This window comes from Physella acuta, unplaced genomic scaffold (genome assembly GCF_028476545.2).
Source record: "Physella acuta isolate Inbredline_101_S28 unplaced genomic scaffold, ASM2847654v3 ptg000054l, whole genome shotgun sequence".
NCBI lineage: Eukaryota > Metazoa > Mollusca > Gastropoda > Physidae > Physella > Physella acuta.
This window is the reverse complement of record NW_026731574.1, coordinates 92,899-115,734: the sequence shown is the minus strand read 5'-3', so window position 1 is coordinate 115,734 and position 22,836 is coordinate 92,899. Positions and strand designations below refer to the sequence as shown.

General features: G+C 36.0%; 3 protein-coding genes and 1 non-coding gene across 5 annotated transcripts in view; 3 read left to right on the top strand and 1 right to left on the bottom strand.

The window, feature by feature from the left end:
* LOC131946860 (dynein axonemal heavy chain 12) overlaps window positions 1-10,886 on the bottom strand; it is a 67,800-nt gene extending 56,914 nt beyond the window's left edge. For both annotated transcript variants that reach the window (XM_059307843.1, XM_059307851.1), the window contains exons 1-16: window positions 10,748-10,886; window positions 9,359-9,582; window positions 8,936-9,032; window positions 8,792-8,818; window positions 7,434-7,623; window positions 7,185-7,260; window positions 5,301-5,459; window positions 4,611-4,694; window positions 4,265-4,370; window positions 3,704-3,895; window positions 3,221-3,374; window positions 2,903-2,994; window positions 1,975-2,153; window positions 1,489-1,624; window positions 1,030-1,155; window positions 155-343 (exon numbers count right to left, since the gene is read on the bottom strand). In XM_059307843.1, the coding sequence (XP_059163826.1) occupies window positions 155-343; window positions 1,030-1,155; window positions 1,489-1,624; window positions 1,975-2,153; window positions 2,903-2,994; window positions 3,221-3,374; window positions 3,704-3,895; window positions 4,265-4,370; window positions 4,611-4,694; window positions 5,301-5,459; window positions 7,185-7,260; window positions 7,434-7,623; window positions 8,792-8,818; window positions 8,936-9,032; window positions 9,359-9,570 (2,019 nt within the window). In that variant the 5' untranslated portion in view covers window positions 9,571-9,582; window positions 10,748-10,886. The remainder of the gene's footprint in view (window positions 1-154; window positions 344-1,029; window positions 1,156-1,488; window positions 1,625-1,974; window positions 2,154-2,902; window positions 2,995-3,220; window positions 3,375-3,703; window positions 3,896-4,264; window positions 4,371-4,610; window positions 4,695-5,300; window positions 5,460-7,184; window positions 7,261-7,433; window positions 7,624-8,791; window positions 8,819-8,935; window positions 9,033-9,358; window positions 9,583-10,747) is intronic.
* A 350-nt stretch (window positions 10,887-11,236) lies between these two features.
* Window positions 11,237-11,328, top strand: Trnam-cau (transfer RNA methionine (anticodon CAU)). Its single transcript is given in 2 exon segments — window positions 11,237-11,273; window positions 11,293-11,328. It is a non-coding gene; the product is annotated as a tRNA-Met (tRNA).
* A 1,144-nt stretch (window positions 11,329-12,472) lies between these two features.
* Window positions 12,473-16,661, top strand: LOC131946803 (uncharacterized). The gene is made up of 4 exons (XM_059307755.1): window positions 12,473-12,548; window positions 15,875-16,053; window positions 16,219-16,279; window positions 16,590-16,661. Exons 1-4 carry the CDS (start codon window positions 12,546-12,548, stop codon window positions 16,659-16,661), a joined length of 315 nt encoding a protein of 104 aa, XP_059163738.1. The 5' UTR covers window positions 12,473-12,545.
* Window positions 16,662-16,804: 143 nt separating this feature from the next.
* Window positions 16,805-22,767, top strand: LOC131947053 (uncharacterized). The gene is made up of 6 exons (XM_059308141.1): window positions 16,805-16,913; window positions 17,048-17,116; window positions 18,969-19,101; window positions 19,312-19,491; window positions 21,174-21,693; window positions 21,949-22,767. The coding sequence occupies exons 1-5, from the start codon at window positions 16,893-16,895 to the stop codon at window positions 21,686-21,688; spliced, it is 918 nt and encodes a 305-aa protein (XP_059164124.1). The 5' UTR covers window positions 16,805-16,892; the 3' UTR covers window positions 21,689-21,693; window positions 21,949-22,767.
* Window positions 22,768-22,836: the final 69 nt, after the last annotated feature.

Sequence of the window (22,836 nt, the reverse complement as noted above, 5' to 3'; positions counted from 1 at the left end):
ATCTAAACTTTGTCACAAATAGAAATCTAAACCTTCTGTTCGTGAACCTTACTTATGTTATCTTTTAATTATCATAGAAGTCAACTCAGGTTACTTTAAATAAATAACCCAGCTATAGCCATTGAAAAAGTTAATGAATAAGCAAGACAAAGACCTGTTCGTTAAGGTCCTGAATGCGGCGCTGGACTTGACGAACATCCTGGACGTACTGCTGCATCATGTCCAGCTCCCCGTAGTCGTTGAACTCATCCACCCTCATCCGCAGTTTCTCCAGCTCCAACATGATCTTCTCTCTCCTGTGGATCAGCTCCTTCTCTCCCTTCAGTCTAGACTGTTCCACCAACTAAACATGGGACAATCAGTAGAAAATCAAATCTATTTATATCATGTCTAGTCTGCTCCACCAACTAAACATGGAACAAGCAGTAGAAAATCAAATCTATTTATATCATGTCTAAACAGTAGACTGCTCCACCAACTAAACATGGAACAAGCAGTAGAAAATCAAATCTATTTATATCATGTCTAAACAGTAGACTGCTCCACCAACTAAACATGGAACAAGCAGTAGAAAATCAAATCTATTTATATCATGTCTAGACTGCTCCACCAACTAAACATGGAACAAGCAGTAGAAAATCAAATCTATTTATATCATGTCTAGACTGCTCCACCAACTAAATATGGGACAAGCAGTAGAAAATCAAATCTATTTATATCATGTCTAGACTGCTCCACCAACTAAATATGGAACAAGCAGTAGAAAATTATCAAGGTAAAGAGCAAGACTGGATTCTTCATACATTTAAAATTATGTATTTTTAGAAAACTGGCTGTTCAAACCAGATGGAGTATAAATGTATTTTCTTCTCTCAGTTTTATCTTCAGCTGTCAGGCTCTAAGTGGCCTAAAGAAATTGAGGAAAGAGTTTCTTCACATGAACTTGTACAAATACTTTAGGAAGTTGTTAGGCCAAAACTTACAGTGTCGTTAGGTGACAACTTACAGTGTCGTTAGGTGACAACTTACAGTGTCGTTTTCATCAAAGATGGGCATGATCCTGGTGGGCCATGTGAGAACCTCACAGTTCAGCTCAATATCTTTTGGCTCAAAGAAAAACACATCTATCAGGTAGGCCAATCTGTCTTTGGATTCCTGAAAAAGTTGCAACATAAAACGGTTGTGAGTTACGGCTGATTTTACAAAACAAATATTGCAGTTTTAAAAAGGTATATTTACATTTTTTAATTAAATCAAAACAGTGCAGCCAAATCAAGCATATGATAGTATAAAACCTACTGTAATCCTTATAAAACCTACTGTAATCCTCATTAAACCTACTATAATCCTTATAAAACCTACTGTAATCCTCATAAAACCTATTGTAATCCTTAGAACACCTACTGTAATCCTTATAAAACCTACTGTCATCCTCATAAAACCTACTGTAACCCTCATTAACCCTACCGTGCCCCTAATTCAACCTACCGTAATCCTCTCGTTAAGCTTGATCATGCCCATGGTTCTGGCAGTCTCAACAAATGTCAGCATGTCAATCAGTTCCTCACTGGAGTTGGGAACTGTCAGCGAGCGTTCCTTGATCAGCTGGAACTCCTTACAGATACTGTGGAACACAGAAAGTTTTAGTCCGACAGAAGGTTGGCGACCAATCATTAAACACATTCTGTTGTTTAACTCAGGCACACGATGAAACATTTATTTACATATGCAGAAATTCAACTTGACATAAGAAAAACAGCTTGACATAAGAAAAACAAGTTGACATAAGAAAAACAAGTTGACATAAGAAAAACAACTTGACATAGGAAAAACAACTTGACGTAAGAAAAACAAGTTGACATAAGAAAAACAACTTGACATAAGAAAAACAAGTTGACATAAGAAAAACAACTTGACATAAGAAAAACAACTTGACGTAAGAAAAACAAGTCGACACAACGTAAGAAAACATACCCTTCATTCTCTCTACGATGATCACTAGAGACTCGACTGAGCAGCTCGTCTGCGTGACTTCTGCAGACCCTGGCCAGGCCCCGTTTCAGGTCCTCACAGTCCAGACGTATCATGTCAAAGTGCTCAATGCTGGGCAGGCCCATAATTTCTGAAGCCAGGCTACGGAATTTTTCAATCTCCTGAAATCAGAAAATGTGGAATTTTTTAAGGATCAAAGACATTGAACAATACTACTGAAATATATTGTAAATATATGGTTAAATTCTTTATTTTATATTAGACAGCTATGACACAACTTATTCTATATTTTAAAGTTACCCCTAGACATACCCTGTGTTTTTAGAAGTTACCAAGACTTATCTCAGTTTATTTTAAAGTTACCAATTTACCCCAGTTACCCAGGATTACCCCAGTTACCACAAGACTTACCCCAGTTACCACAAGACTTACCCCAGTTACCACAAGACTTACCCCAGTTACTACAAGACTTACCCCAGTTACCACAAGACTTACCCCAGTTACCACAAGACTTACCCCAGTTACCACAAGACTTACCCCAGTTACCCTGACTTACCCCAGTTACCCTTAGACTTACTCCAGTTACCCAGACTTACCCCAGTTACCCCTAGACTTACCCCAGTTACCCCTAGACTTACCCTAGTTACCCCTAGACTTACCCCAGTTACCCAGACTTACCCCAGTTACCCTTAGACTTACCCTAGTTACCCTGACTTACTCCAGTTACCCCTAGACTTACCCCAGTTACCCTGACTTAACCCAGTTACCCAGACTTACCCCAGTTACCACAAGACTTACCCCAGTTACCACTAGACTTACCCCTGACTTACCCCAGTTACCCCTAGATTTACCCCAGTTACCACTAGACTTACCCCAGTTACCTAGACTTACCCCAGTTACCCATACTTACCCCTGTGTACTCAGCAAAGGTGTGCTCATCCTTCATATACTCCTTGATCTCAGCGAGAGCCTCCCCATTCACAATGTAGTTGTACTTTTGCACTGGAGGAATTGTTTATGCATAATTAGTTCCTTATGACAAGCTCAGTTGGATATTTAAATAAATAGGTTAATTTCTAATCAAACAGTAAACTTGAAATAAAAAGTTCTTTATTAAAAAATTGGAAAATGTACAGATATTGTGAAATAGTTTGTCAACCAATGTATAGAATGTACAGATACTGTGAAATAGTTTGTCAACCAATGTCGATAGACCATGAAAACTCACTGAATGCCTCCAGGTGTTGTTGTGGACCCTCAAACAGACGCTTGACCGCCTGCTTGAGCATTTGGACATACTTCTCCAGGATGTGTGGGGATATCTTGGCGTCTGTGAAGCTCACTGTGTTCCCCCCTCCTAGCCAGGACTGTACTGTTGGAACCTGAATTAGAGTTATTGTTCCTGATAAATCAGAGTTACTGTTCCTTGGTTACAAAAGTTATTGTTCCTAGTTAACCAGAGTTGCAGCTCTTGATTAATCTAGTAAATATTTAAAATTACATTTTCTAACTATCAAATAATTCAATCAATACAAGGAACATACACAATGTGATGTAATAGAAAATCAAAGAAAACAATAATTTAAAACCTATATTTTCATTGTGTAGTCCCAATAATATCTAGTGTCAGTTATATAATACTGACACAATGAATACATTTTTGTACAGGGACATAACTCAGCAATCAATACAATACAGCGACTTCCCCTACCTGCTGCATAGTTTTACAGATCTGAGTGAGGACAAACAAAATGGTTTCCTCCAGGTCCTCCACTGGGGGGTAGAACTGCATCGTCTGGTCATCAAAGGTCAGCTCCATCTTGAGGATGGGCAGCAGCAGGTGGTTCTCTGGCTCAAACAGGCTTGTGTAGGCGTCCAGGGTCCGCACTAGCAAATCTTTGAGCTGGGGATGGCAGTTCATTCAAACATATTAACTTTCTGGGCTCATCAAAGTAATTTAAACTTTCAACCAAATGGATCATTTATTATATTAACATTTGGGGCTAAATATAAACTTTAGACCCTGGTGCAGCCTATGTTTACATCATTTAACCCAGGTTAAAGGTCAAGCTAACTTGACCTTTGGAGTAATTTAACCCAGGGTGAAGGTCAAGCTAACTTGACCTTTGAAGTAATTTAACCCAGGGTGCTGGTCAAGCTAACTTGACCTTTGAAGTAATTTAACCCAGGGTGAAGGTCAAGCTAACTTGACCTTTGAAGTAATTTAACCTGGGGTGCTGGTCAAGCTACCTTGACCTTTCAAGCAACTGACCTGGTTGGATATGAGGGTTGTGACACTGCGATAAAAGGCGTCGATGTCTTGGACACCCAGGAAGTTGTTCTTGTCTGTGAAGATGTTGATGATCCCAGGATGCCAGCTACAAGAGAGAGAGAAAAATGGAAGTGCCAAAAACAGTCTAACTAGGCCTACGCATTTCCTATTGGTAAATAAGGAATTCATAACAAATAATTGTAGTGGTTCTGCACCAAAATAATAAAGTAAAAAAAGATGGTAAAGTAGAAATACTGGATGATAAAGTAGAAATACTGGATGATAAAAGTAGAAATACAGGATGATAAAGTAGAAATACTGGATGATAAAAAACACCACTTCTCACTTGTGCATGAGTTTTTCCTCTGATTTTTCCAAGTCCAAGACCACATTATTTTTCAGACTGTCAAACTCTATAGGCCCAGCCAGGCTGTCGATGGAATAAACAGATCTGACGGTCATGTGACCAAACATTCAAAGTGTAAATTGCTGTGTAACAATGACAGAAATGTGAGGAATGTGGGAAAAGTTAAAACATGACAGCCAATGGAGCAGCTGAAGTAGAGTTCACCTGTATCTCAGTATATTTAGGCATAGTGTGATAAGCCTAGCTCCCTTTAATTTCCTTATCAGGAGTAAGGTACCCAATGTGCTGGGTGGACTCACCTAACATGAGTAAGGTACCCAATGTGCTGGGTGGACTCACCTAACATGAGTAAGGTACCCAATGTGCTGGGTGGACTCACCTAACATGAGTAAGGTACCCAATGTGCTGGGTGGACTCACCTAACATGAGTAAGGTACCCAATGTGCTGGGTGGACTCAAGGATGTCCAGCAGATTTGAGTCATGCTTAACTACACTCAATTATTTTCTCTTGCCACGAGACTTACCATAGTCCTATGTGACTTCAAACGTCACCTGACTTTAAAAGTCACCTGACTTAAAAAGTCAGCCGTGACTTACCGGTACTGTGTGACTTCAAAAGTCACCCGACTTTAAGAGTCACCTGACTTCAAAAGTCAGCCATGACTTACCGGTACTGTGTGACGTCCACAAGGACCATGTTTCCCAGCGTTGTCTGACACATGCGCAGCACTGTCTGGTGGGAAGGGTGCAGGCTGTACAGCTGCTGTTCTATGGTTTTCTGGCTCTCAACAAATGTCTGGTGCCACGGCTTAGAGTAGTCCAGGCCACTGAAACAAGGTTATCTACAATCTTACAGGTCATGTTGACAGTTTTACTGGTCATGTTAACAATTTGTCATGTTAACAATTTTACTGGTCATGTTAACAATTTTACTGGTCATGTTAACAATTTTACTTGTCAAGTTAACAATTTGTCATGTTAACAATTTTACTGGTCATGTTAACAATTTGTCATGTTAACAATTTTACTGGTCATGTTAGCAATTTTACTGGTCATGTTAACAATTTTACAGGTCAAGTTTACAATTTTACTGGTCATGTTAACAATTTTACTGGTCAAGTTTACAATTTTACTGGTCAAGTTTACAATTTTACTGGTCATGTTTACAATTTTACTGGTCAAGTTTACAATTTTACTGGTCAAGTTTACAATTTTACTGGTCAAGTTTACAATTTTACTGGTCAAGTTTACAATTTTACTGGTCATGTTAACAGTTTTACTGGTCATGTTAACAATTTTACTGGTCATGTTAACAATTTTACTGGTCATGTTAACAATTTTACAGGTCAAGTTTACAATTTTACTGGTCATGTTAACAATTTTACTGGTCAAGTTTACAATTTTACTGGTCAAGTTTACAATTTTACTGGTCAAGTTTACAATTTTACTGGTCAAGTTTACAATTTTACTGGTCATGTTAACAGTTTTACTGGTCATATTAACAATTTTACTGGTCATGTTAACAATTTTATTTGTCAAGTTAACAATTTGTCATGTTAACAATTTTACTGGTCATGTTAACAATTTGTCATGTTAACAATTTTACTGGTCATGTTAGCAATTTTACTGGTCATGTTAACAATTTTACAGGTCAAGTTTACAATTTTACTGGTCATGTTAACAATTTTACTGGTCAAGTTTACAATTTTACTGGTCAAGTTTACAATTTTACTGGTCATGTTTACAATTTTACTGGTCAAGTTTACAATTTTACTGGTCAAGTTTACAATTTTACTGGTCAAGTTTACAATTTTACTGGTCAAGTTTACAATTTTACTGGTCATGTTAACAGTTTTACTGGTCATGTTAACAATTTTACTGGTCATGTTAACAATTTTACTGGTCATGTTAACAATTTTACAGGTCAAGTTTACAATTTTACTGGTCATGTTAACAATTTTACTGGTCAAGTTTACAATTTTACTGGTCAAGTTTACAATTTTACTGGTCAAGTTTACAATTTTACTGGTCAAGTTTACAATTTTACTGGTCAAGTTTACAATTTTACTGGTCATGTTAACAGTTTTACTGGTCATATTAACAATTTTACTGGTCATGTTAACAATTTTACTGGTCATGTTAACAATTTTACTGGTCATGTTAACAGTTTTACTGGTCATGTTAACAATTTTACTGGTCATGTTAACAATTTTACTGGTCATGTTAACAATTTTACTGGTCATGTTAACAGTTTTACTGGTCATGTTAATAATCTTACTGGTCATGTTAATAATCTTACTGGTCATGTTAACAATTTTACTGGTCATGTTAACAATTTTACTGATCATGTTAACAATTTTACTGGTCATGTTGACAATTTTACTGGTCAAGTCTACAATTTTACTGATTAGGAACTTTACTCATCAAATAAAAATTTTACTTGTCAAGTTTAAGAACTTTAATTGTCAAGTTCACAATTTTACTGAAACAATGACTGTATTTTTAGCCTGGAGTATTTAGAAAAAAAAAGTGTAATAAATTTTGTCACTAACATTGGTTCCTCTGGTGGGGGTCCTGCCACTTCATCCTCCAACCCCTTGACACTTGGTGTAATCAAAACATGCTGAGCTAAAAATAGAACAGAGGAAAAAATATCCAATCATATGGATACGATTCTTCAAACAAGATTTATTACTAACTATAGTAGAGAGACATTAAACTGAGCTACAGACTCATAAACCTGTACCAAAATAATTTATAGATCTAGGTTAATTAACTGGGGCTAATCGTTTGTTTCGTACCCATAGATTTTCTCATGCTAGTCTCAAAGAGCGCCTTGACCTCTGTCAGTAGCTCCTGCATGAGATGGTGCAGCACCCGCCCATGTTTCAGGTGCTCTGGGATCATCTTCAGGATGCCTTCCTGCCAGGTGTGCTGCATGGGTTCCACTGGGCCGCTCTCCACACAACTCTTCAGGAAGCGGTAGTTCAGCTGGCGCAGCAAGAGAAAATAATTTTGGTAATTGGTAGTTCAGCTGGTGCAGCAAGAGAAAATAATTTTGGTAATTGGTAGTTCAGCTGGTGCAGCAAGAGAAAATAATTTTGGTAATTGGTAGTTTAGCTGGCGCAGCAAGAGAAAATAAATGGTAATTGGTAGTTCAGCTGGTGCAGCAAGAGAAAATAAATGGTAATTGGTAGTTCAGCTGGTGCAGCAAGAGAAAATAAATGGTAATTGGTAGTTCAGCTGGTGCAGCAAGAGAAAATAATTTTGGTAATTGGTAGTTCAGCTGGTGCAGCAAGAGAAAATAATTTTGGTAATTGGTAGTTCAGCTGGTGCAGCAAGAGAAAATAATTTTGGTAATTGGTAGTTCAGCTGGTGTAGCAAGAGAAAATAATTTAGGTAATTGGTAGTTCAGCTGGTGCAGCAAGAGAAAATAATTTTGGTAATTGGTAGTTCAGCTGGTGCAGCAAGAGAAAATAATTTTGGTAATTGGTAGTTCAGCTGGTGTAGCAAGAGAAAATAATTTAGGTAATTGGTAGTTCAGCTGGTGCAGCAAGAGAAAATAATTTTGGTAATTGGTAGTTCAGCTGACGCAGCAAGAGAAAATAATTTAGTGACAAACATCTTGACATTTAGTACTTAGTGAAGCAAATCATGAACTGATAAGTTGAGAGAGTAGCTCAATCAAATAAATTAGCCTCAACATTATATAGTTTTTATGTTTATATCAAGATGAATTTATAAAAATATTAATTATCACTCAAAGAGTTTTAAAAAATTTTAACTACAGGGCAATTAATCTACCTATCATTTATTTTGTGCTGATTAACTGAACAATCTTCCTATTATTTATTTTATTTTGGTTAACTGAACAATCTTCCTATCATTTATTTTATATTGGTTAACTGAGCAAAAGCAAGCACAAAACTGAAAAAATATGAGAATGTATTTGAAAATGTATTTGAGAATGTATTTGAAGCTAAAATAGTTGAGGTCCTTAGCTATGTATCACACCTTTTTATTTTAACACAATAAATATTGTGCGTATGCTGTCTGCTTTACAGTGGGGCTATCTTTCTTATAGTCTCAAATCTGATACAAATTGTTAGGTATAAAATAAATGTTAATCTCCTATATAGATATTATTGGAGCACTTTACCTGTATCCTTCTGTCTTTGCTCATCATCTGAAATATTTTCATAAAAATTTTTTAATATTGTATACAAATTTTAATTAACATAGATACACAATCTTATCAAGTTATAAAAACAGCTATTGACAAATGAAACAGAATATCTCCAACCTCGTCTGGCATTTGGGGCTCAACTTTCTTAGGATCATCTTTGTGGTCTTTAAAGTACTGTTTTTCTTCAATGGCCGCCTTTTCAGCCTCTTCATTTCTAGAGATAAAAACAATTCAAAACTTTGTATTACAGGGCTGCAGGTAGAAGGTATAGTTATGCTTTGTCTTACAGAATGTTATGTGTATTGTGCTAGTGAGCTATTTATTACAAAATAATAATGTATAAACTATCTTTAGTTAAACACAAAGTATATTAAACAAAAGCTAAAAAATATAATGCTGAAAAATCAAGAGTATTGAGACAAACTATTACATAGTGATCTTTTTTACACAAATTTATTTTATTATTCAAAGCCTTAGCCTAATTTACTTAATTATTACAATTTAATATTAAACAGCATATTGCTGATAAGAACAGCTTACAGAATTTTAATCAGTAAGTTCTTCTGGTGATTGGCAAGTCTGAATGTCATAAGTTTGCTGTTAGCAAATGGGTCACTTCTTGTTTCTGGCTTTGTGATTGGTGGCAAGATGACACGAGATCCTCCCCTCAAGGAAGATGCACTTCCAAGTCGCGTCCCATCATCGGTTCTCGGGGAGCCTTGAAGTTTGATGATTTCACTTTGAGTGGCCATGTCTGCACACAGCTAAAAAAAAAGATTGTATTATATGTATTTTATCTCATTTTGTTTTATTAAATAATGGAATAACACATTTTTAAAAAAAAAACTCTTTAAAATTTTCAGAGAATCGAATTTGTTTGATAGCATAGATTTTAGGTATAGCTAGACTGTAGAACGGGGTTATACTTTGATTATCGGCCTGCTATATGTTCTTATTATTTATAGTGTTTAAAAAAAACATTAACAAGCACATAAAAGTATTATGTTAAATGTTAAAGGTCATCCACATATGTGAAAACATGTGGACTGGTGTGGGAGGGGGGGGGGGGGATTATTCATGTACATGTAAGCAGGCTATATAACTTGATCATTGGACAGCATTTAACTGATTTTTAACAGCCCTAAATGTGTGCTGTTGGTAGATGTCAGGATGAGGCATATACAAGACACAGATCCAATATGCCAGACCAAATAGTGTACCTAGCAGTGTTTGTGGTCAGTGAATGTGGTCAATTTAAAATGCAAATGGATGAATTACATTTCCTTACACACACCCACTAATTAGCTATTTAGTTAATATATACTTTTATATAATATTCTAGTTTCAATTTAGATTGCTGCTTTATAAATAACTCTACGTAATTTTACTGTCATAAACATCTGCCATCTGTAAATTAGAGGGATTTCCCCTAAATCTCTTACAATAAGTAACAATAGGTTTACAAAAAAAAAAATGGTTAATTGAATTAAGTAAACGATCTTGGTTGCATCTGGTGAAAACATCGCTAAACTTTATTACTGAAAAGTTTCACTAAAACTGTTTATAGACAGGTACATGAATCATTTTAAACTTCTGAAACATTTAAATCCTCGTAAAATTGTAAAATGATTAGGCCTACTAAAATAATATTCAATATAATGAATAATGGGTGAGTAACCTTTCCTTCTCAATCTCGTTACTAGCCACAGCCCATTATTATGTACCTTACCAGATAGATTACATTAAACTATATTTTACTTATTAACTGACGGCCCAGATAATATTTTAGTTATATTATTATAATTAATATTATTAATTTATTATTTTAATTTTAATATATTTTAAGATTTTAAGAAGTAGGCTAAGTGACGGGTTAGGTTAAATGTTACGTCTTAAAAATATTAAATTTGATAGAACTATAAATACAACCTTTATAATCGTTGATGTCACAGTTACTTTTTATTGTGTAATCATTATTTATTTAATTGTGTATCTTGTGTTCACAATGTATTCTAATTATTTTCATCAACAAAAAGTTTCTATACAACCACAGGCATCGAATTTAAACTAACTTAATACAGATATGAAATCTTCTTTTCGATTGGATATTTCCAAATTCTTAACCAATGAAATTCTCCCTCTCTTTAACGTTAAGGACTACCCTAGTAACCAATTCTCCAGGTTAAACAATCTTTTGCGGAAGCATTACTAATGTAGTCTCGGGCCAAATAAATAATTATAAGTATCCTTTCAAGCAAAGCTGTTTCATTTTAGAAAATATATACTTATTTTTGGAATTATAATAGAGTATCAAAAGATTAACCAAAATTATTCAACTAAATTTTCAGCAATAATAAATATCACGAATGTGTCTTCTGAGTTTAGGAATATATATTTTATGTCAGCCACATTATCATCGCCTCGGTAGCGCAGTAGGTAGCGCGTCAGTCTCATAATCACACAATGTCCGAGCGATCTGAAGGTCGTGAGTTCGATCCTCACCCGGGGCAGTTTTTTTTCGGGTTTTTGTTATATTTTTTAGTATCAATGTTTTTCTTTTAAAAAATCGGCATATGATAAGCTTAAGTTATTTTGTGATGCAATTAAAACTAAACATGTTTTTGTTAGTATGTAAACTTTTGAACACATTTTTGTTATTTTAACTTCTATAGCTAGACGATTTATTTTTATTTTTTATGATTTGTTATCTTATATCATTTTAAATGTGTAACAAAAATCTTAGTTTAGCATTCACTTTCGTTTGGACAAAATGGATCTTCATTAAATGCTAAATTGAATCAGTCCATCTATAAAAATCTAAATCATGATCGCGATTGGTAGCATGTTAGTAACTGATCAACATTTAATTAACTGCTATCTATAATCTATATATATAATTCTCTTCTGGGAGACATTAGAAAACAAGCTGCAAGCGCGCCTTGCAGTCCCCTCTCTTCCTCTTTATCGCGGGTCGGCTCGTAAACTATAAATACATCAATATGACTATGAGACATTTTGTTTCATTCCCTAAAGGGGGTCTAACCAGATTATTTTCATTTTCCTGAAAATATTATATGAGTTGGCTCCCTTAATATTGATAATCGCCAAAGAATATTGATATCATCATCATCAATTTTTTAGGTGTTGGCAAGTATACTGTATAGCGAATTAGAAGAAAACAACACTGGTCACTACCATTGAAACTTTTACCAAATCCGGGTCAATGTTATATGTATTGATGAATTCTTACAACAATTCATAAAGAAAGTAGGGCGTAATTGAGAAATGTAATATAATTCAGAATAAAAAATACCGTGTCACACATGCTCACCCATCCCTCCCCCCCCCCCCCCCTCGACTTCATTTAATGAAAACAACCCAAAATCCCTCTCCAACTCCACACCCTTTCACCATCTATTGATGCCATCTAACCGAGTTTGTTTTGTTTGTCAACCCTTGTCAATTAACATCTTCCAGTCCTAATTCATCATATGATGGATACGGTTGTAATAAAGATCATCTTATATTTAAAGCCAATATGTTTATATAGTTTTTGTAAGCCCTAGGAATAATTAAAATAGTTCTAGATATCTTGATCTAGATTCTAGGCCTAGCTTAGTGTCATTTCGGTATTATTTCGATTTCTTGATGCTTAGACTGACTTGCTACCAGTACTAAACAAACTAAACAGTGCCAAAGACATCATTTTGAACTGCAAAAAGTAAAAATGGTATGCTAAATATTTTTCTGGTTTTTTTTTACTATTTAGATATACTTCTAGATTAGATCTAGATCTACTATTTTGAAAAGGAAATCTACCAAATTACTGAAACTAACTAACTAGATCTAGAATAGATATTTATTATTTTTAGGCATTTTGGTAAAAGTAATTACTAAAAATTAGTTAAATTAGTAGGCTAATTAATTTAGGTATTTATTTTTATTCATTATGCCCTACGGCCTATGCCCAGCCGCCTTTACTTTCCCTAACGCCCTAACGTACGTGAGTTACACTAGCTCACGGGTTCCCAACCTGGGGGTCGCGACCCCCCTGGGGGTCGCGAAGGTCTTTCTGGGGGGTCGCCAACTGGTATACTAAACCTTAGTAATTTGAAACAAAACATAACTATTAAAAGAATTTTTGAAATTCGGCTTCATTAAATCACTGGAAATGTAATAGAGAAGAAACAAAGCGCACTGTACAAAGTTGTTCTCAGTCACGAATCTATGAAATCTTCAAAACTAAAACGTCATTTGAGACGAGTCGTTCGGAACACAAAAAATATATGGAGTTCTTTCGTCGGTAAGAAGCTAGTTGCAAACGCCAGAGACTTGATCGAACAGGAAGTTTTCACCAGCATTAGTGCAAGCATCAAATGAAGTCGCGATAGAAAGTGCCAAGAAAAAAAAAAAACAATAGGAGAAAATCTCATCAAACGCTGCATGTACGTAAATGTTAAATAACACATTGTTATCGAAATTAAGCTTTCACCATTGTTTGCTTTTCAAGTTGATAAATCAACAGACGTGAGTTCGTGTTCGCAGTTGCTGGTCTGTGTCTATATTCATGCGGATGATAGCAAAGAAGAGTTGCTCTTTTGTGAAGATAGCATGGAGAAAATAAATACCTTTTTTGAAACTGGATGATTAAAATGGGTTAGAACGGCTGTGGGGGTTTGTACGGATAGTGTGCCATCTATGTTTAGCTCAAAATCGGACTTTCAGAAAACAGAAAAGATTTAGCTTTCTAACCACTGCCCTAACCAATCGACATCAAGAGTCCATTGCTAGTATAAGTTGTAAATTATATAAAATCTGGAGCCTTCAAAGAACTGAGCAAAAACATTTATATAGATCACGAGGTTCTGCTCTTCTACAATATAGTACGCTGGCTGTAAAACGAAATGTTGTAAATTGTGTTTTTGAATTGAAATCTGAAATCAAATTGTTCTTGGAAGTGCAAAGGAAACAAGACTTTTTGGTATACTTAAAACGACATAGAGTGGTTGGAGAGAGTATCAAACCTAGCAGATGTGTTCGAACATCAAGATAAGCTTAACCTGAAGCTTCAGGGAAAATGAACGAATATTATAACTTTCATGATAATCTCGGGGCATTTTTATCAAAGCTGCAAAATCGGTAAAGAAAATAAATCTTCGAAATATTGTAAATTTGAGAAACTCTGCGGTGTGGTAGATGAATCTGTGAGATAATTAAAATTTTGAAAGAAGCGATTTCTGGGCATCTTGAATCTCTTGAAAACGAACTGCATCGCTATTTCTCTGAGCTGAAAAAAGAAGAATCTGCATTTACGCATTACCCATTCTCTTCTTCCCTTGATGTTGCCAGCATTCCCGATGAATTACAAGATGAATTCTTTGATTTGCAGAATGATTCCGAGTAAGATGAAAAACTGCAGACACAATTTTGGTGTAGTATTCACCATTCATACCGAAACGTAAAATTGATTGACTATTCGAGAATATATTTTCAACACTATTCTTCGGTTAAAAATAAAATTAAGATAATTATAATGACATAGGTTGGCGTTAACAAAAATTTTTTTAAATTAAAAACTTAACCACAAAGGCTTAGTGAATAGTATGCAAATTTACTCATGCTATTCAAATAGTTATCAAGAGTAGTTCATATTGAAAGTCTACTAGACCATCTTATTTTAGTGCTTATTAATTTCCATACTAATTTCTGCTTTTTAATTCTATGGGGGTCGCGGGTCATTTACTTTTTATAAAAGGGGGTCGCCACTCGAAAAAGGTTGGGAACCACTGCACTAGCTAGTTACTAGTTAGTTACAGAGTTAGATCTAGTTACCCATCAGAGATGGGTGGACTCAGGGATGGTCTACTCACTGACTTGAAGCTGGATTCGAACTCGAGACTTATGGTTAGCAGTCCAACTCACTACCGCAAGACTACTCTGTCCCAATCATACCTAAAACGGTAGATTCATTATTTAGAATCTAGATCTAATCTAGAAAAAAACTATTGGCTTTTCAAATTCATTCTGTCACAAAGTCACTAAATGTGTGGGTGCTGAGGTTAGCAGTTTATATGTGAATGTGTGGGTATAGAAGTCACTAAATGTGTGGGTGCTGAGGTTAGCAGTTTATATGTGAATGTGTGGGTATAGAAGTCACTAAATGTGTGGGTGCTGAGGTTAGCAGTTTATATGTGAATGTGTGGGTATAGAAGTCACTAAATGTGTGGGTGTTGAGGTTAGCAGTTTATATGTGAATGTGTGGGTATAGAAGTCACTAAATGTGTGGGTGTTGAGGTTAGCAGTTTATATGTGAATGTGTGGGTATAGAAGTCACTAAATGTGTGGGTGCTGAGGTTAGCAGTTTATATGTGAATGTGTGGGTATAGAAGTCACTAAATGTGTGGGTGCTGAGGTTAGCAGTTTATATGTGAATGTGTGGGTATAGAAGTCACTAAATGTGTGGGTGCTGAGGTTAGCAGTTTATATGTGAATGTGTGGGTATAGAAGTCACTAAATGTGTGGGTGTTGAGGTTAGCAGTTTATATGTGAATGTGTGGGTATAGAAGTCACTAAATGTGTGGGTGTTGAGGTTAGCAGTTTATATGTGAATGTGTGGGTATAGAAGTCACTAAATGTGTGGGTGCTGAGGTTAGCAGTTTATATGTGAATGTGTGGGTATAGAAGTCACTAAATGTGTGGGTGTTGAGGTTAGCAGTTTATATGTGAATGTGTGGGTATAGAAGTCACTAAATGTGTGGGTGTTGAGGTTAGCAGTTTATATGTGAATGTGTGGGTATAGAAGTCACTAAATGTGTGGGTGTTGAGGTTAGCAGTTTATATGTGAATGTGTGGGTATAGAAGTCACTAAATGTGTGGGTGTTGAGGTTAGCAGTTTATATGTATTTCAATAGTTTTCCACCAGTCGTATAACCCCCTTTTTAAATTATAGATTGGGTTTAATCTTTCCATGCTTATATGACTCAAATGGTGGAACCTATTTTGTGTGCCAACTTGTTCTATACAGTTTCATTCGTTGAATTCTTTTTTTTTTTTTAGAAAATTAATAAAACAGTTTCAAACAATCCTAAAAATAAAATCTTTATTGGACGTGGCCGAGGTGGAAAACATGCCAAAGAAAAGAAATCTCGAGGGAGGCCAAGGTTGTTATCAGATCAAGATATCAGTTCAAAATGGACTTTACAGGAAAAAACTAAACTTCTGAAAGGTTTAAAAATGTGAGTCTTTGTAATAAAAGGGATATTATTACTTACTATTTACATTAATAGAGTTTTTATAAATATTTCAAGTTTCATATTTATTTTGGGAATAATTTGATTTATTTTCTAAATGGTTTGAACTTAAATGGCATTGTTTTAACAAATTTCTATTTTGAACTTAAGATATGAAGCTAATGATTTGAAGGCCTTGAGCGAAATGGTTGCCTCAAAAACTCCAGATGAGGTAATTAATCAATTTTACAGATATATATTTGAGTGTTCTTTGTTAAGTGATAAAGGTCTACTCTTGGATTAGTGAAAGAAACACACACTAGACTCACCATTTTAATGATGAGCAGGTGTTTAAATGTGAAGTCCAGAACTTCAAAAGTTCTGGAGATGGCATGAATCTTGGTTTTCTAGAACCCTCTGAGCACAGACCTGCCCTGCTAACATTCGCAAATTATGATAAAGCTGTGTTGGGTCCAATGAGTTTCTTTTTTTTTGTCAATTCACGTGCACATTTTTTAACCTAAGTTTGTCTGGTGGTGCAGGTTGAAGAGTTGATCCAGGCCATGAGGACCGCTGAGACGAAAAGATGCCACTACCAGCTGCCCGCAGGCTAGTCAGACATTTCTTCTGTTCATTGGTCCATTAAAATTTCCATTATTTTACTGTTTGCTTTTAATTGGTCCTAAATACAACACAGTAATGTAATTGAATATGATCAAGTAGCATATCTACTTATGTTATCTACACTTATTGGTTAAATGTCACAATAACTTGTCTCATGCCATACTGTTAAAATGCACAATTAAATAAATACACTTTTTTATGTAATCTTAGATTCCAATGCTATGAAGAAAAATCCTTTAGAGGTAATTTGTTTTTGGTTTTCTTTCTGTGTTTTATTCAATGCCAGTGTTTATGGATATTTATTTATTTATTTAAATCTCAAACAACTGTATAAAGTATCATAAAATAATAGCTATGTATAACTCTTCCTGTACAGATTTGGCTGGCATTGATGAATGAAATGGTCTACTTTGAGAACAAAGATTTGTCAACATTCCTTCCAGAGGTTGGCACCATTTTATTTCATCATTACAATCCATGGCACAGGTGACCTAACTCACTGACATAACTACACTGACCTAACAATATTGACCTAACAACATTGACCTAACAACACTGACCTAACTACACTAACCTAACAACACTGACCTAACAACACTGACCTAACAACATTGACCTAACAACATTGACCTAACTACACTAACCTAACAACACTGACCTAACAACACTGACCTAACAACACTGACCTAACAACACTGACCTAACTACAATGACCTAACAACACTGACCTAACACCACTGACCTAACAACATTGACCTAACAACATTGACCTAACAACACTGACCTAACAACACCAAAGAAAACCAAAAAGCCAATTAGCTACTTACATTCAATTTTTATGTTAGTTTCTCTCTCTTGCATTTACTTGCATATCTTTAGTTTTTTTTTTCTCCTGTTTGAATAGCTATAGTAATACATCATACTTTAAACAAGAAACGTACCTGATCTCTGTTGTCGAAATCCTACGTCCAATAAAAGTTCTTACTCTCATCACTATTTATCTAGATCCTGTGTACTATTGTCTCACCACTATTTATCTAGATCCTGTGTACTATTGTCTCACCACTATTTATCTAGATCCTGTGTACTATTGTCTCACCACTATTTATCTAGATCCTGTGTATTATTGTCTCACCACTATTTATCTAAAACTAAAGTCCCCCTTTCAAACCTGACGGTCTATGGGGCAAGTAACCTCGGCAAGGGATAGTGTGGTCAGTACTATGCCCAGCAACCTTTACTTTCCCTAACGTGAGTTAAGTACCCAACAGAGCTGGCTGGACAGACTACTAACTTGAACCCTGGTTCAAACTCTGCTAGTCTAGCTCTCTACCACTAGGCCACTCTGTCCCGTTATTTGTCTAGATCCTGTGTATTATTGTCTCACCACCATTTGTCTAGATCCTGGGTATTATTGTCTCACCACCATTTATCTAGATCCTGGGTATTATTGTCTCACCACCATTTGTCTAGATCCTGGGTATTATTGTCTCACCACCATTTATCTAGATCCTGGGTATTATTGTCTCACCACCATTTGTCTAGATCCTGGGTATTATTGTCTCACCACCATTTGTCTAGATCCTGGGTATTATTGTCTCACCACCATTTGTCTAGATCCTGTGTATTATTGTCTCACCACCATTTGTCTAGATCCTGGGTATTATTGTCTCACCACCATTTTTCTAGATCCTGTGTATTATTGTCTCACCACCATTTATCTAGATCCTGTGTATTATTGTCTCACCTTGTCTAGATCCTGTGTATTATTGTCTCACCTTGTCTAGATCCTGGGTATTATTGTCTCACCTTGTCTAGATCCTGTGTATTATTGTCTCACCTTGTCTAGATCCTGTGTATTATTGTCTCACCTTGTCTAGATCCTGTGTATTATTGTCTCACCTTGTCTAGATCCTGTGTATTATTGTCTCACCTTGTCTAGATCCTGGGTATTATTGTCTCACCTTGTCTAGATCCTGTGTATTATTGTCTCACCTTGTCTAGATCCTGTGTATTATTGTCTCACCTTGTCTAGATCCTGTGTATTATTGTCTCACCATTTGTCTAGATCCTGGGTATTATTGTCTCACCACCATTTATCTAGATCCTGTGTATTATTGTCTCACCACTGTCTAGATCCTGTGTATTATTGTCTCACCACTGTCTAGATCCTGGGTATTATTGTCTCACCTTGTCTAGATCCTGTGTATTATTGTCTCACCTTGTCTAGATCCTGTGTATTATTGTCTCACCTTGTCTAGATCCTGTGTATTATTGTCTTATCACCATTTGTCTAGATCCTGGGTATTATTACCAAAAATGAGCAGTTTGAGGAATCGCAGCACAAAAAGCTACACTGGGACAACATTTACCAGTACTTAACTTACTTGGCAAAAGGAGATAATCCGCCAAAAAGGCTTTCCAATATAGGTTAGTGTACTTTAGTTTTAAGATGTAGGAAGTTTTCTTATGAATGGTTTAGTAAAATAAACCTAAATATGTTGTAGTCTTCAATAAGATCAAACCACATCTCTAATAAATAGATAAAACTAAACAATTTATTCATAATAAAAGTAACATTTACTGTAATGTTCTTTATAATTTGTAACCCTAGGGTTGATTTTTTTTTTCTAAAATCAGAAGCGTTGGTTCTTCTGGACATCATGCAGAACTTGGGGGACACTTTTAAGGAGCTGGACACCACAGAACAGAGACGTGTCCTCAACATTAAGCACGAACTGCTTAGTTTTCACACAGTGGAGCTGCCGAGGACTCAGCGAGAGATTGGCACATTCAGAGTTGCACTAGCACTTAGTAATAGTAGGTCTTCCCTTTCTTCTGGAATAGTACCTGATTACATAGTCTATAGTAGGTCTTCCATTTCTTATACATAGTCACTAGTAGGTCTTCCCTTTCTTCTAGAATAGTACCTGATTGCACAGTGACTAGTAGGCAGAGTTTCAGTCAGGCAGCTCTCAGGGACAAATAGAAAGAAATATAGAATTTATGTTGTAGAAAATAGATACTTAAACTAGTGGCGTCTAAACTCTATCCGTTATCATGGTCTCCCTCCCCAGAATTAAAAGTCTGAAAGAAACGGAAACAAATGTGCATTTTTACAAGTTTTACCATTTTAACAGCTTTTTTTACTTCATTAATAGTGCTAAAACTATATTAACAGAATTAATTAGAAAAAATTAATAAAAACAGTTGTAATTTATTGCTCTCATGTTATCTGAAGTTTGTGATATATATATATATATATATATATATATATATATATATATATATATATATATATATATATACTAGCTGCATACCCGTACCCAGCCACAGTGAATCTTTTTTTTAAATGTACCAACTTGGGAAGAGAACAAAACCAAAGAAGAACAAACACAACGCAATACACAAAAGAAAAGCATAAACTCAAACAAAAACGCAAACAGTAAAAACCCAAATGCAAACGCTTTATCAAATGGCTTTATGAAACAAACGACCATGCTTTCTTGAGTGTCCGCGCCCAGTGAGAGCCTTTCCTACATTCTCTATTTAACCATCCTCTTAAATAACATAGAAATAAAAAAAAACTATAAAACCAGAAAATAATTTAAATAATCTTGACATTAATCTATTTTAATTATGAGCCTTAACATAAAATAAAACAAATGCGGTAGGAATAAAAAAAAGTTGTTACATAAATAGATCCTACTCCATTGCTTTTAATAAGACAATGTGATGCAAGTAAAATGCACCACATGTGTTGTTGTTTACTATAGCAATGACTGACTGACAGACTGACTGACACACTAACAGCCCGCTTATATCATCTATATATCTATCTTCTATATATATATACCTATAAATATATCTATATATATATCAAAAGCAATGTTTTTTTTTGTCTTTTATGCATTTCTACACCTTTCATCCAATCACCATAAAACTTTGCGAAGCTGTTGAGAATACACCTGGGGAGGTACCTGCAGGAAAAAATTGCGCCCTGAGGGGGGGGGGTGTGCAGTGTGGCGCCCCGAGCTTTCCCATTTGTTTTATAAAGGGTGATAGACTAAGGATAAGATGGGTTGTTATGGTCGTTAACTAAATTGAATCAACTGCGTTCGCCGGCGCCCCAGAAGAGTGCAATTGAGTGCTATGGCCCTTACGTTCGTTTTAAACAGTAAGAAGGAATATGCATAAGATGGGGTAATAGAGTCGTTCACTAACCATAATCAGGCCCGTTCCCCCGGTGCTATTTGGCACCCTGGGTTATCCTGTGAGCACCATGGCGCTTACATTAGTTTAAGGAGCCAGGGGCCGTACGTGTAACCCTCGGGTTAAGGTGATTATGAGCTCTAGAGAGTGCCCTTCTACGTCCCTAACACCTGGGCGGTCACTGAAGTATGTTCTACCTCACTATATATGTATATATACCTATGTATACACTCATAAACATTTAATCCGTGCCCAGTAATACCATTTTTACCCTGTTCATCTACCTGCAGAATTTGATAATTGTGAAGAAGACCTTGATGCCACATGTGACAACGATCCTGCTTCAAGTGGATCTCAGGCAGCACAATCTACTTGTGACCTAACAGCTGGGCCAAGCCACGCCCCTGACCTGTGCCAACCTTCAACCTCTGACCTGTGCCACCCTTCAACCTCTGACCTGTGCCAACCTTCAACCTCTGACCTGTGCCAACCTTCAACCTCTGACCTGTGCCACCCTTCAACCCCTGACCTGTGCCAGCCTTCAACCCCTGACCTGTGCCAACCTTCAACCTCCGACCTGTGCCACCCTTCAACCCCTGACCTGCGCCAGCCTTCAACCTCTGACCCATCAGCTAGTCAAGCCAACCTTGCTTCCTGTTCTGCTGGTGTCCTCAAGTTTACGTTCCCAATCAAAGGTTGCAAAAAGCTGATCAAACCCAAGTTTTTTAGTCTAAATCCCTTGTGTATATCATCTAAATTAATGCAGATTGAGAAGAAAAAGAAAGCAGAGGGAGAAACTTCATGAAGAACCTCACACCTTGTTGACTGTTGTTTTTTGTTATGCTTACTTCTTGCATGCCTGAAGGAAGGTGTACATATTTTGGTGATGAAGAACCTCACACCTTGTTGACTATTGGTTTTTGTTATGCTTACTTCTAGCATGCCTGAAGGAAGGTGTACATATTTTGGTGATGAAGAACCTCACACCTTGTTGATTATTGTTTTTTGTTATGCTTACTTCTTGCATGCCTGAAGGAAGGTGTACATATTTTGGTGATGAAGAACCTCAACCTTGTTGACTATTGTTTTTTGTTATGCCTATTTCTTGCATGCCTGAAGGAAGTGTACATATTTTGGTGATGAAGAACCTCAACCTTGTTGACTATTGTTTTTTGTTATGCTTACTTCTTGCATGCCTGAAGGTGTACATAATTTGGTGATGAAGAACCTACCTTGTTGTTGACTTGTTTTTTGTTATGCTTATTTCTTGCATGCCTGAAGGTGTACATATTTTGGTGATGAAGAACCTCAACCTTGTTGACTGTTGTTTTTTGTTATTCTTATTTCTTGCATGCCTGAAGGAAGGTGTACATATTTTGGTGGTGAAGAACCTCACACCTTGTTCAAGTTGTTGACTGCTGTTTTTTGATCATATCTTGCATGCCTGAAGGAAGTGGACATATTTTGGTGATGAACCTCACACCTTGTTCAAGTTGTTGACTGCTGTTTTTTGTTGTTTTTTTATCATATCTTGCATGCCTGAAGGAAGTGGACATATTTTGGTGGTGAAGAACCTCACACCTTGTTCAAGTTGTTGACTGCTGTTTTCTGTTGTTTTTTTTATCATATCTTGCATGACTGAAGTTGTACATATTTTGGTAATGAAGAACCTCATACCTTGTTGACTATTGGTTTTTGTTATGCTTATTTCTTGCATGCCTGAGGGTGTACATACTTTGGTGATTGTTGTAGATTTTTTCCCCAAGGCTTGTCACCTGTTTTCAGCACAAAAATTGTTCTAATTGGATCTAGTAGATCCCATCCCATGAAGGTTTCTTGTAACAGTTACAAAGCTTTTATTGTTGAGTGAGATTGTTTATTGACATTTTTGTGAAAACATAAACCTTGGTTTACACAACTTTTGTAATTGCTGAGTTTCATTAAAGTGTTAAA